Source organism: Lissotriton vulgaris, chromosome 6 (assembly GCF_964263255.1).
Source record: "Lissotriton vulgaris chromosome 6, aLisVul1.2, whole genome shotgun sequence".
NCBI lineage: Eukaryota > Metazoa > Chordata > Amphibia > Caudata > Salamandridae > Lissotriton > Lissotriton vulgaris.
The window spans coordinates 699,457,737-699,472,285 of NC_141694.1; the positions used below are offsets into that span (position 1 = coordinate 699,457,737).

The 14,549-nt window shown below is 41.4% G+C and overlaps 1 protein-coding gene across 2 annotated transcripts in view; it reads right to left on the bottom strand.

Moving 5' to 3' along the window:
• ARMC2 (armadillo repeat containing 2) overlaps nt 1-14,549 on the bottom strand; it is a 553,174-nt gene that overhangs the window by 328,089 nt on the left and 210,536 nt on the right. For both annotated transcript variants that reach the window (XM_086926679.1, XM_086926680.1), the window contains exons 8-9: nt 9,658-9,833; nt 3,967-4,069 (exon numbers count right to left, since the gene is read on the bottom strand). In XM_086926679.1, the coding sequence (XP_086782805.1) occupies nt 3,967-4,069; nt 9,658-9,833 (279 nt within the window). The remainder of the gene's footprint in view (nt 1-3,966; nt 4,070-9,657; nt 9,834-14,549) is intronic.

A 14,549-nucleotide genomic window follows, 5' to 3' on the forward strand; every position in this document is an offset into this window, starting at 1 on the left:
CTACGGTTGGAAACCCGCTATATCCACTTCCGCAAAGCCATCAAGACCTGGCTTTTTAACCAGTAATTTGCTCCAGCCGCTCCCCTGAGTCTTTCGCTTCTGCTCTTGTGGTCAATTATCTCTTCGTGACGGGAAACCCTTTTCGGGTAGCTGTCGCGCTTTATAAGCCCAATAAATAAATAAATAAAATGCTGTTTCAACCTCCTGCCAGAAAGCTGGACCAGAGAGGACAGAATTGGTTTGGACTGAGCACTGAGCCTCTCTGCCTGAGAGGACAAAGAGAAACGGAGTATACATTTTGAGGCCCAGAGCTTTAGATTACTGCTAAACTAAGGAACATGTCAGGAAAAAGAGCTGGAAAAGCAGTCAGGAGGAACTGCCACTTTGCAGCGCGCTCTGCTGGGTTGGCCGAACGAGATTACGAGGAACCGTGAGGGGTGCAGGGAGGCCGATTCAAGAGATTAAGGTCAACTGAATGAGAGACCGCATCTGAAAATACAGCACTGGTAGAAGTAAAAAGAATCCAGTTACGCTGCTCTGAGGGCTTCACATCCCTGTTTTCAGGATAACTGCGGATTTCCGGCTAGGAATGACTAGCACCCGACGAAGACACACGTAATATAATAGTGATACATCTCAAAACAATACGGTGGCCCCCCTCCGGTCTCATCCTCACCACAGAGTACCCGAAATTTAAAGCAAGGAAACTGTGGCATAATTGTGTCAGAACAGAGCCTTTATCCTATGAGGCATCACAAACAAATAACCTCTAATTCAAATGAGAGGCAGAACAAATTACCGTATAACCTTGTCCTGCTGAAGGTGATATCTTAATAAACCGAAACGCTGCGTCGACAACTTTTTGAGCTTTGTAATTTTAAATGTTCTCCATGTGTATTGGCACATTTTTATATTTTTAATTTATGGCACTGCACTGCTGTTATCAAACATTTAATCTAATTATTTGTAATAAATTGTTCAAATTTATTAAAAGAAACACTTTTTTGAATTCATTGTTTTTATTGTATGTTGAAAATTGTATGTCTTTTTGTGTGGTTAGTTTCTTGAGTTATGAGGGGTATATACAAGAGGTCTTTTCAAAGACTGAATACCGGGACTTTAAGTTCCTTAATTCAATCCTCCTTGTCCCAAATTGGACTATTAAGGAGACCTCCCTTCTTTTGTTATTTGGATTGTACTTTCATCATCCTGGTGTTAGAGTTTTCTCCAAGGACTTGAAGTAGAGCTTGCCTCCTGTTGGAAGTCTCAGGGAGAGAAAAGACTTCAAAGAACTTTTTTGGACCAAGAAGACTGCCAAGAAAAAGAACTGGAGAAGCTGTGCGGAGGAACTACCACTTTGCTGAGTGCTTTGCTGTGTTGGCCTCAATGACTGCTTATGTCTTGGGCAGTGAAAGGACTGAACTGAACTTTCTGCAACTGATTTCTGTGAGTTTCTCCAAGGAATTCAGGCAGAGATTGCTCCTGTTGAAGAAGTCTCATGAACAGCAAAGACTTCAAGTTCATCTACTACCAGCACAGGGAACTGTGTTTTATGCTGCAAAAGAAGAAAAAGCAACCAAACGCCGTCAATGACGTCGCTATCGACTCCGTGTTCTGAAGGCACCGCAGAGACACCACTACACTTTGCACCATAATCCTGGTCTCACGGACGATGGTGCCACCACCAACCCGCTGCTTCACCGCAACCTGTGGGCACTGCACTTCACACCACCTCACTTCAAGCCGCCGCACTGGTATCCCCGACAACCCCGGTCCAAGCTGACATCGACACTGCTGCTTGCACCGTGGTTCGAGGGCACCGCTTGTAGGTTTCACAACACACTGTCCTCATCCCGCACCGCAGCCTTGGCCTACCGACGCAGGTGCCATCGACTCAAGTTCGTTAGTCGAATACAGTGCTTCAGCAACGAGGACTCCGCTACTTGCACCGTGAAGTGCCAGCACTGCGACGAGCATCACATCACTTTGCACAGCAGCCCTGGTCTCACCGACACTGCTGGACGACCGTCACCGAGCCGCTGCCTGCACCGCAACTGAAGGGTACCGCATGCAGCATCGCTGCACTTCGCACTGCAGCCCGACGCCTGCCGACACCGCGACCCCCGACTTCTAACATGAGGAGTTCAATCTGCAACACGTGTGACTTCAAGGGCTGACGGCTCCTGCACTGACCTCTGAAACTAACGCTTGCCGCCGCCGGCTCTTCGGAGCTCAAAGAGAGGTTGCATTTCTAAAGGAGCTGTTTTGCAGGTGTTCCCGACACCATAGCTGGCACACGATGCCGGGGTCAGCCAGAACTGTTTGGATATGTTGTTCACGATGCTGTGATAGCTCCGGACTGAGCTATTGACTTCAAGAAACTGTATTTTAAGCCTATGTTTGATTTTTTGAGATTCTTTCAAACTGTATTGTGGATTTTTATCATTTTTGGTTTTGTTTGCACAGATAAAATATTGGTTATTTTTCTACAACTGGTGTGGTGTCCTTTTGTAGTGTTTTCACTGTATTACTATTAGTTATGTGCAAATGCTTTACACACTGCCTCTGAGATAGCCTGACTGCTCGTGCCAAGCTACCAAGGGGGTGAGCAGGGGTTATTTTAGGAGTGTAACTCCCTTATCCTGACTAGGAAGAAGGGCCCCTACTTAGACAAGGTAACAACCTGCCAACCAGAGACCCCCATTTTTAATAGTGTGCATATACACACTGCTCTGTTAACACGGACTATCGAGGATTTAAACCCTAATGACCGGAAATGTTCCAACAATTGAATCTATGAAATATCCAATGCTAGAGAATTGCTTTAAACGTAAACAATGTGACAGCAATGAGCAATTACAGCTTAACCAAGTGCTTAACCCCTTCAGCGCGGCGCAAATTTTCGCGCTGTGCTGAAGGTTCTAATGGGCCAACGGACTCATGACGGAACGGTTCAGTCATAAGCACAGGCCAACCGACGCTCATGACGGAACCGTTCCGTCATGAGCACCGAAGGGTTATTATGGTGTACATGTTGGTACAAGCCCTTGAAACTTGTAAGAGAGCTGCCATACCTATTCCCTAATCAGTGGATGGAAGAGAAAGCAGGGGGAAATGTTATGCAAGTTCACATGAAGTCAACCTTTTGATTATTACTGCAAAATCTCTTGCAGGACCACTAGGAAGCAGCATTCGGTCATGATGAATGTGCCAAGGAGGAAATGTTATTACAGACTGAGGACATATTTCCTTCCTGTTCAGGTGAAAGGAATTGGTTATATATTAAATTTCAGAAACATACACTGACATGAAGGACAACTTCATAGATAAATTCAACTGGTAATGTGAGAAGAGCTTTATCAATTAACAGAACTAAAATCTCAGACTGACAGAAAGCTCAAGGCATTAAGACATCCTTGGAGGATATCTGCCCATGTTCAAAAGTGTAAATCCTGGTGACTTGGCTCTGACTTTCATCTTTCCAAGGTTGATAACAGAAGTACCATTCTGTTGGACAGAAACATATGTTATCTGTCAATGGTGGCACGAGACCACTTAGAGTGAGCATACACAGTACAAATGTGCCTGTTATTTTACTAGTAAGGTTAACTGGGTCAGAAAATAATATATTTTGCGCATCACAGTACCTGGCCTCTCTGTGTCAACCTTAAAAATAACACTATCACTTTGACTATGTTGAAGTTAAAATGTCAATGAGACTAATTCAATATCAGTGCAATCACTGTTGAGAGACTTATCTTTCAGGACACCAACTCAAATGACAATAGGCTAAAATACTAAATTAACTTGCGTAATGTCTACTTTTAATTTGTTGGTTTTTTTCATTAAAGACGTTTAATTTGTTTATATTACCATGAAAATTGCATTTCAGATACACAAATAACTGACATTATGAGTATAACTTTACAGCTTTTATAACAACCCAATTAAAAAGGTAATACATACCCAATATGCTGTCATTTTGAAACAGGGAGTCATTGTTTTCACTTCTGCTTATTTTAAATACAAGTTTGCATATGTTAAGAAGATTTTTTCCACTCACTTTAAGCTGAAAAAGACAAATGTGGACATAATCACAATGAAAACCAGTACAGATATATTATAGACATTCATATAGAAAATATGTAGAAATAATGACAACTGTTTCTACATAAGAAAACTTAACTTTAGCATTGTGACATGTTGGGTAGCTCGACATGGAACATTCTATCCTGGTTTCTGTATTGATTACTACTTATTTGGCACTTTCTATTAAAGGAGAGAAGCAATTAATAAAGTCCCAAGAATTCCTAAACTCTTAATGGCATATGACACTTATTCTGAACACTTTTAAAGTAAATTATGGGCCATATCACATAAAGTGGGCACAGGGAATGCAGAGTTAAGAAACAGGGTCTGTCACAGGCTTGGGATGACTAGTGTCTTAACTAGATGACTAGCTGGAGAAGCGCTAGATTACCACCTTAGAAAGTGGGAAATGGATTAACATTAACATTGCGAAATCCAAGCACTGTTGCTTAACCCAGCCTCTCAACAAATCGAGGTCATTCGTTAATTAAAACCCATCTTTTGGAACTCCATGATGATAACAGAGCTAGGAATGCAAATAAGTCCCACTAAAAACAGGTTACAGTGCTTAACTGTTCCCAATTAGTACTGATCTAGAGCAGCTCACTGAGCAGCACAAATCACTTGACAATAGAACTAAAACTAAAGTTAATAAAAGAAGTAACACATTTTAACTATTCATTGAATACTTTAAGGTGAGTAGGGGAATAATAAGAACAATACGAGAAATAAGACGCCCGGACCGGATGGGATCCCACCATACCTCTTTTGTAGTAATATAGAAGTTTGGGCCCCGCTTTTAACTAGGGTACTAAATGCGTCAGTAAGCTCAGTAATGCCAGCATCTTGGGACACTGCCACCATTGTGCCTATTTTCAAGAAAGGTGATGGGGATAGCCCACACTGTTATCGCCCCATATCTCTTATTGATGTTTCAGTGAAGGTTTAGGGGCAGGCAATTTTCAACAAGCTGATGGAATGGGCAGAGGCTTATCAAATTATAATGAAGGCCCAATATGGGTTTCGCACCGAGGATCAATGTCTTAATCTGTATCTCATCACCGCAAAATACACAGTAGCCAAATCAGGATCGATGCATGTCTGAATCGCCACAACTGTGGATAATTTTGGGTGAACTTGGGGGGGACCCAGGAATAATTCATATTGTAAAGTCATTATATTCTAACAACACGGCGGCAGTTAGATATACTCAGGAGGGGAAGGGAACAGACCATTTTTAAGTGCTCAAGTGGTGTTAGACAGGGCTGCATATTAGCACCGTTCCTGTTTACCTTATATATCAATGGCCTTGATTCCACCCTGTGTTCTTTACAAGGAGATACCCCGAGGATAGGCACAAGAGCGGTTCCGGTTCTGCTTTACGCAGACAATGCGGTACTCCTTGCCCGTACTCCAAAAGGTTTGCAGCTCTTAATAGATGGTTTTGTGACTTTTATGAACATTTTGGACATGTCGCCCAACCTCACAAAATCATATATTATGGAAATTGGGAAGAAGCCAAGCAAACTCTATAACTACACAATAGGGACACACATTTCAGGGAAAGTTCCGGCCTTAACCTATTTGGGTATATTATTTAATTGACATTTGAATTTTAAATATTTATTAGAGAAATGTCTTGCCCGGAGCAGGTCAATAGGATCATTTGCTAATTTTGCACAAAGATTAGGACGTTGGACCCCAGGAACGATTTTAAAATTATATAATTCTATTTGCTGTTCTAAGGTTCTATATGGAAGCGAAGTTCGGGGTTTAATTGAGGCTAATAAACTTCAAACGGAAGAGAATAAATATCTTAGGCGTATGCTGAAAGTTCCTCAAAGCACCCCTGCATACATTGTTCACGAAGAACTGGGGCTCAAATACATCTCTGATATAGTGGCAGTTAAGCCGCTATTGTGTTGGGCGCAAGTTTGGACAAATGAAGAGGCGTGTTTCAGCAGGATGGTTATCCAGGACTATCTCTCGATTGATCACGCGCTTATAATTCCCTGGTTAAAATATGTGAAGGACTCCTTATCTAGACCAGTGTGTGTAGAACTGTTACTAAAACCTGATAATGCGTGAACCTAGGATAAGGCACTCGCTAAAGACTTATACGTTAAGTATGTCACAGTGCAACGTGAGGCTATAGAACCTTCCAAGCCCACTGTGAGAGAGTATGTCTTAGTCAAATCAACGCAGGGGATAGAACCATATTTATTGTGTATAACCAGTAAACATGACAGATTTTTAATTACGCCTTTTAGATTAAATTAATTTAATTATTTATTTGTCGTTCCTGCAGGTTTTACATTGAATATAGAAGATAGAGGACCCTATTGCTGCGACAATGGGTCTCCACAGGATACCCTACATTTTGTCCTACTTTATCCATTTTATGCATATCCTAGGAAAATGTTCCTGAAGGGCCTTTTAAGAAGAGTTAGATTTAGACAAGCACGTGTAGCCTTGTTGTTTTTAAAATTGTCATTAGATGTTTTTACACTTTTCTGTATCTCCAATTTTTTAAGAGCAGCCTTAAAGTTGAGAAACTCGAGGGGTGTTTGAAACCTAGATTAATTTTTGCCACTTTGCACCAAGATTTGCTGCTGTATAAGTATTAGTTGAAAATCTTGCTGTTTTTAAATAACTTTAAATCTGTATCTGAATAGGTTGGATGCACAATGTTACTATGGGACATATGAGGGATAATGACAGCGTATATACCTGGTCCATGTATGGTATGTGGTAACCTCTCCAGAGACTTCCTTGCTTGATGTTGTATTTTTAAAATATGTATTTTTATGGTATTTTTATAAGACGAATAATGATTATTATATTATTATTATTATTATTATTATTATAAGAACCATGCACAGAAAGCTCTTAATTGCAAAACATATGGATTCAATTAAAACGTACTTTTCTTTAAATGCAGAAACATGGGAACGTCATTCTTTTCTCTGAATTTATGAATAGCGTATAGGGAGAGCGAGAAAATAATGGAGCAAGTGAGAAAGAGGTAGGTGAGAGTGAATGCCAGGGTAGATGGGTGGTGTGTGAAAGAGTGGACATGGGACATAAGAGACTGCTGTCGAGGAGAGAGAGCAGGATGAGGTGAGTGTGTATACAGTTACTCATGATAAGACCATGTTCTAAGGATTACTGACCATGGTGGCTCTCACCACCTAGTGCTTCTTAGCAAATCAGTGGCTTTTACACCAATAACCACCTGGAATTCCTTGAAGCTCTCTCTCTTACATGATGGACACATATACTTTTTTAAAATGGTTCACACCCTACCTTGCTCGCACAGAGCAACTTGATCAAAAGTACTTATCTAGAGTCTCACCTCTCTGTGGCAATAAGCAGCATTCAATGAGGCTTCATATATAGCCATGAAAACATACAGCCATATAAATATGTGGCTATCACTCCGTTACATCCTACGATGTTATCAGCTATAGATTTCCAAACACTTCGATTTTGCCCATACCCCATCTAAACCTGAATATCCACTTCAAAATTCAAAACCAACAAATAATGAGTGTGGAAACACACTCCAAACTTAGGACCAGGGCAGGCTTCAATAACCAAGAAGGCTTCTAACCCGCTGCATTTTCTTGAACTAAATCTCTAGGTTTCCACTTTGGCTGTGCAATAAGGACCATGCAAAGAAAAACACAAATGGCACTGCACTAATTTAGCTTACTGTTTGAACTCGGGAATTTAGTACCCAAGGACAACTTCCAGTTCGTGGTCAAGGTCCTTATCTTTATACTGGAGGGAGGGGGGTTAAGATTGAGCTAAGTAACCGCAGAGACAAAATCCCAATTTCAATAAAACTGTAGTAACTACAGCAGGATGGCTGATCACCAATTAGAGGAACTTCTTGAATATTTCCTAAATGATAAGGCAAACAAACAACCTCCGTCTTCTGATATTCTGATACAAATACACCTCGATGCCTTCTTTGTCATGTGTCCTTTTTCAACGCCCTTCACTCAAAGAACCCAAACACCAACTGTTACATCTCAGACAGTGCTCACACACCTAGTATTTCTTCATTAGTCACGCTTGAAATTCTTAAGACTAGCATTAACTTCATACAGAAATAGGCTTTGTATTCATATGACCCAAAACATTTGAAAAACATCCTCCGCCATCTTGAATTAACCCTGTTCTTCACGCACTTCAGGAAAAGTATCAAGCGACCCCCCCCTCTTCAGTTTTCTCCCCTAACCCACGGACTGATCTTTCTGAGAGTATTCTTAATTGCACTACTCCAGGTTTTTACTTCCCTTTTTCTGTTACTTTTTTTCCCTTTTTTAACATTTAGGGCCTGATTTAAGGTTTGACAGACAGGACGCTCAGTCTCGTTTGTGATGGAGTATCCCGTACACTGAAGTATAAATACGTCCCTTACTTTCCACCTTCTTGTCCCATTTTTTGCTATCTTTTTGCGTTTCCTCTTTTTCCTTTTTGAAGAAACCCTATACTTTCTTGTTTGGTTTTCCTTCACATTTATTTTTCACCCTGTCCCCTACTTATTTTTTGGCTGTTTATTGCTTTTGTTTTAAGGGTTGTACCTCATTTTCCCTCATCCTACCCATCTTCTTTTTCTGTGCTTATTTTCCAATTTTTGATTTCAACATCTTTTTTACATTTTTAGATTGGTATGTTGAAGTTTACAAATTTACATTTTTGTGAGCACCATTAAAACTTTAAAGTAATAGATTGGGAAGTAAACAATTTGATGTTTTGAGCTAATACCCTATTAAAATGCCTCTTTGTGTCTCTACAGTTTTACATGTGGACCATATCCACCACGTTTAACAATTTATTAGAACTGATGTATTAGTAAAGGATCAGTGTATCTCTAAACTGATCTGCCCTCTGGGTTATGTTAGTGATCTATAAATATTCATACAAATTCATGTTATTTTTAAGTGTGAATACAGTATAAAAGGTTTGTATGATGGTGCAAAGAGTATGGATTGGAGACAAGAGCATGTGGATGAGAGCGTGTGGACTGGAGCGTGAGAGTGAGTATCCGGGTTTGGAAAGTGAATGGTGCGAGAGAATAGACAGCATATGAGAGTAGTTGGATCAAGAGAGAGAGATAGGTGTGAAAGGAGGTGCAGAGAGCGAGACAGGTCAAAATTCATTAATCTTTGAGGGACTACGTAGGTTACTGGGATGCTTTCTAAGCATTAGGGTGAAATCCACTCAAATTGTGTCCGTCTGACAGAAATAAGGAGAACCAAGTAAGTGCAGGTATCTGGAGCCAAGGGGGTTTCAATTTGATCAGACAGATGAGTGGTATACTGTGCTGACATAAATTAAATTAGTACAATATGAGATTGAGGAAGTATGAACAAACCCATGCTACACTTACTACCTACCCCATCAAGGTATTTGGCCTGAATACTAGGCATATAAGTACAACACAAACTAGCAAGAGAAAAGAAAGAAAGACTATCTCATTTAACTTTATATGATGTTGTGTACGAATCAATCCTTTTCTGTTGCATTTCACACATTTAAGAGAAATACATAACTCACAGCCAATATTAGTTTAGCCAGTCTCAGGCCTAGTAAGTCTGAACCGAGTTCCACTAGCTTGAACAATGTCTTCAGAATAACAGCTCTCCTCTTGCACATTTTTCCAAGAAAATTTCCTTCTTCCAGGGCTTGATGGAGACAGGAGCACAGATGACATAGATCATCCTGGTTCCCTTCTGACAGAGAGAGATTATAAGCATTAAGTGATACAATGAACATGTGGCAAAACCATTACCCAATTAGACAGAAACTCTAGTTCACAAGATAACCAAATGAAGGTAAGAATAAAATTAAGCTTGCCAATCAATATTGCTCCCGGAGCTTGGAGTCGTTTGTGATTTACTGGTCTATAAATCTTATCACATTCAAAGCAAAATTCAGACTAAAATATATTTTGTGGCTGCCATACTAGATAGTACACATTAAACACTACATGTGTCACAGCAGCAATGATACCGGACGGACACTCAAGCATACATTTGATTTTCCCTAGTCCTTCCACATATGCCCTCTGCTTTACCCCACTTAAAAAGTCAGTGTACCACCAGCGGCTTAGCAATGCCTGTGCAAGTATATTTATTTATTTATTTATTTATTTAGTAGCACCTTATCTGGCAGAGGCCATATCAAGCTTCAGATTACTTACCTTTTGAATTTCCCCAACGGATGATGCTGATGACTGGACTGGAGCAGATCAACACCACCTACCAGCATGCAGTGGTACTTCTCACAAATTATCTTCCGGATCCAGTCTGACGCCAGGGGAAATTCAAAAGGTAAGGAGTCTGCAGCTAGTAGTCTCTATCAGATGTATAGATTTACTATTCCTAACTCCACATCTACATACCTTGAAGATATATGGGTCTTTAAGGTAGGTATCAGTTAAGTTAGGTATAGAAATTGTAGACTTACCTACCTTTCGATATTTCAACCTTGATATTCTGGTCATGAGAATTCATGCCATCAAGAGTACCATATTGATATTCCAGGGGCACAATGTAAGCAAAGTACCATATCTTGAGCTTACAATGAGTTTAATACCAGAAATGAAAATAAGTTACTTACCTGTAACTGTAGTTCTCCATTATTGGAATCTTTCATAGATTTCTAGAATGACGTGTGGTAGAAAATCTAGAGGGCTGGAGCTTCTCACAGGAGTGTTCTGGAGGGCTGGGCAACCTGATTGGTTAAAACCTATATTTGAACTCTTTTGTAACGATGACTATGATAGGTTACAAAACTAAGGGGTCCACAGCCTTTCTTGTTTATGTTTAACTTTGCAATGCTATCATAATGAACCAAGGACTCCCATTCTGACGACGTGAAATGATTCAAGCATGTGAATCTATAAAAGTTCCAATACTGGAGTTAGTGTAGAAAAGTGTGGCCAAATACAGGAACCCTGGATGCCCCATCATTCTTACAGAATGATACCTTCCGTTGGTGGTCAGGACCACTGCCCAACTTAGGCACTGAGTGGCAAAAATTGTATTAATAAATGGGGTATAGGTGACAAAATCAACTTACATTATTTTACTTATTGAAATAGTCTCCTGACTTGTCCAGATGCCAGGTATTGTACATTAATAACACAATTCAATTGTCAAGGACTTTATCCTTACAAATAAACTAATGGTACTATGCCAGCACCAAGTGCCCAATTAAGGATATTATGTATCTGGTGTTCTGAAGGAAAGCTGGAAGGTTCACAAAAATAAAATTAAAATCTGTTGTTGGACTATGAATTTGTGATCGCAAAGATTCAAACATAAGTTCAGGTTCTTCTAGGAATACTAGGCAGAATATTGTTTCTATCGTGCATCCGTAAAAAATTCTAATTTTTGTATTCAGAAGACCACTTGGGTTGCGAATATTCTCCAAAATTAAATTGGATCATATCCAAAGATTTACAGATGCACATCGACCTGAGGTGGGGGTGACATGGGTTGTGGTAAGCTCACAGATATGGGTGGCAGGGGGAGGTGAGGGGACACTGGGGTGAGTGACAAAGAATGGACTTGGACCCGGACTCCCTAAGCCCCATTAGGGGGCTCAATTGAAGAAATGGATGCTCCACAGGGGAGTGAACTTTATTCTCTGTTGTTATATGGTTACAAGGGGAGGGACGTTGGATCCACGAATATCACCAAATATACTCTTACACGCTTACCATACATACACATGCCTGGGCTTACATTACACTCTGAGACCCTCAGGGAATGAGGCTTTGTCTCTTCAGGGTTAGGATGGTAAAGTTCTAAGCTTTGTTGTGAGAGGGCTACATGCCCTGGTTAAGCGCTTAGCCTTGCTTTCTTTCCTGCAAGAGACAGACTACGATGTCTGTCTACTGCAGGAAACACATCTTATTAAACAGGATTGGTCAAAGCTCAATTCCCGCTGGTTTACTAAACAGGTATTTTCCTCTGGACCCAAAAAGTCAGGAGAAGTGGTGATATGGTTTGCTAAAATGTTTCAATGGAAAAAGAAACACTGATAGACATACCCGGACAACTCCTGGTGATATGCATATTGCTTGGACCCAACACTCTCACATTAGGTTCAATCTTTGCCCCACTAAAAAATCAGGACACATTCCTCAAATCTGCTCTCACTCCGGTCCTAGCATCCCCAGATAGAACAAACAGATTGGAGGGGATATCAACATAGTATCAACATAGGTATGGACTCATATCTGGGCAGATCGCCAAAAAGGTGGGGCAAACCGGGTCGCTCTCGAATACGAGCCTTCACTGGCTGCAGGACCTAGGGCTTGTTGACATATGGTGTGAATTGCACCAAACGGAACTACACTTTTGTCTCAGCCTCCCATAATACTTATGCCGGGCTGGATTACTTCCAGGGGACCACAAACATCCTGAACAAACCATAAAAGCCAACAATGTGACATTCGCTCTTTCTGATCACTTGCCTATCACAACTGAATGAAGGGCGGCACCCATGGACACACCTGCATAAACATGGAAACTTAATGACAATCTACGGAAACACAGGTCAGTGATAGACACTATCATAAATAGCACAGAAGACTTGCTCCACATAAATAATATTCCTTACAGGACCATCCCGATACTATGGGACACCATGAAAGCAGCTATTCGAGGAGAATTTATCTCACAAGCAGCACAATTTAATAGAGAGCGATATGATAAGAGACTAAGCTAGAGAGGAAGGTTGCCTCCTTTCAAGGGCATTGGCGGTGAGACGGGAAACGAGGCAGGGTTGCCCAGTCTCCCCTCCAGTTGGTACTGTATATGGAGCTGGTCACTGAAAGGATACGGATCCATTAAAATATAAAGGTGGTGCAGTTTGGGGGCACCAACATTAAATAGCCCTTTATGCCAATGATGTCATGGTGAGGCTAACTTATCCCCTACCCTCTATCCTGGCCCTTCTTTCTGAACTGGAAGAGTTTAGCAAGGCCTGTCGATTTAAAATTAACACCTCTAAATCCCTAATTATGGCCATTAACGCAGCCCAGGACTTTAATGCTGCTCTCGCACAGTACTCACTGCTCTGGACACAACACTGTTTTCTATATTTAGGAATAAAAATCTGTCGAAAAGACTGTCACTCTTAATTACACAAAATCACTTGCAGCCGCTCATGCCGCAAGTTACAGCTGGAGAAATGGAGTACTGACTTGGTTTGCCAAATCGAGGCAATTAATATGACCTTGCTTTCTAGTATACTATACGTTATGCAAACAGTCCCGATCTCCCCATCAGTGGTGAATCAGAGAACATGCAGAGAGGCATAGACCACTTCATTTGGAAGGGCAAGAAACCCTGCATGAGGAAAGGTAGGACTTACCAGGCTATAGAGGAGGGGGGGGGGGGGGGACAGGGAGTTCCCTACCTCCCTCACTGCTATGCTGCGGGGCAACTCCGTTACATGGTGGGATGACAACGCTCCACCTCTGAAAAACACTGGTGTTTTATGGATCAGACTATAGCAATCCTTCACATTTGGAAAGTCCCCTTGCTGGCGAAAAAGCGCAGACCACCCAGTGTCTATACCTCCCCAGTTGTTACAGTGACATTAGACGTATGGGACAGACTCACTACGGCTCGGGGACTAACAACTGTGTTATCATCCTTGACCTGCATACTAACCACTCCTGACTTTACGCCAGCAGCAAAGGGTGTCACATACTAGGCCTGGCAACATGCAATTGTAAGGGGGTGGGGATCCTCTTCAATGCAGAGTGTATAGCATTCTTTAAACAGTTGGAACATGAGTATGATCACCCAGAGACAGAACGACTACACTACTACCAAATCCGACACTGGGTCCTGAAGCTGACCATGAAAAAAGCAGCAAGTATGACTCATACACCCTATGAACAGTGGCTAATCACAAAAAGGGATGACAAACACATACTATCAGATATCTTTAAACTTCTTCATCAATAGATCATCACTGACCACTCACCAGCGTATATAGGAGATGGGAGACAAAACTACAACCACAATTGACAGTCAGGGAGTAAAGGGACACAGTGCTCAGCTACTAGCGACTCAGGAAAGGGTGCCCATCAGCAGACTGATGCTATACTGGTACTATACATCATAACATGCACACATATATGGTGCCCAGCCACGCCTCTCACATGTTGGAAGAACTGTGGTAGGTGGGGACACTAACGCACATGGGGGATTGCCTGAAAATAGCTACATACCAGGAGGAAGTACTTTGTAATATAGGAGCTATGTTTCATAATGACCGGCAACGATTCCTGGTTTATAACTTACTGGTTCTGCCTAATCCATTGACTGACCCATTGGGGTCCCTAGGGGTAGAGCCATAATGATGGCCTTTTGTGAAGTCAGACTGACAATACTGGCACACTCGGGCACTGCGAGAGCACCAGA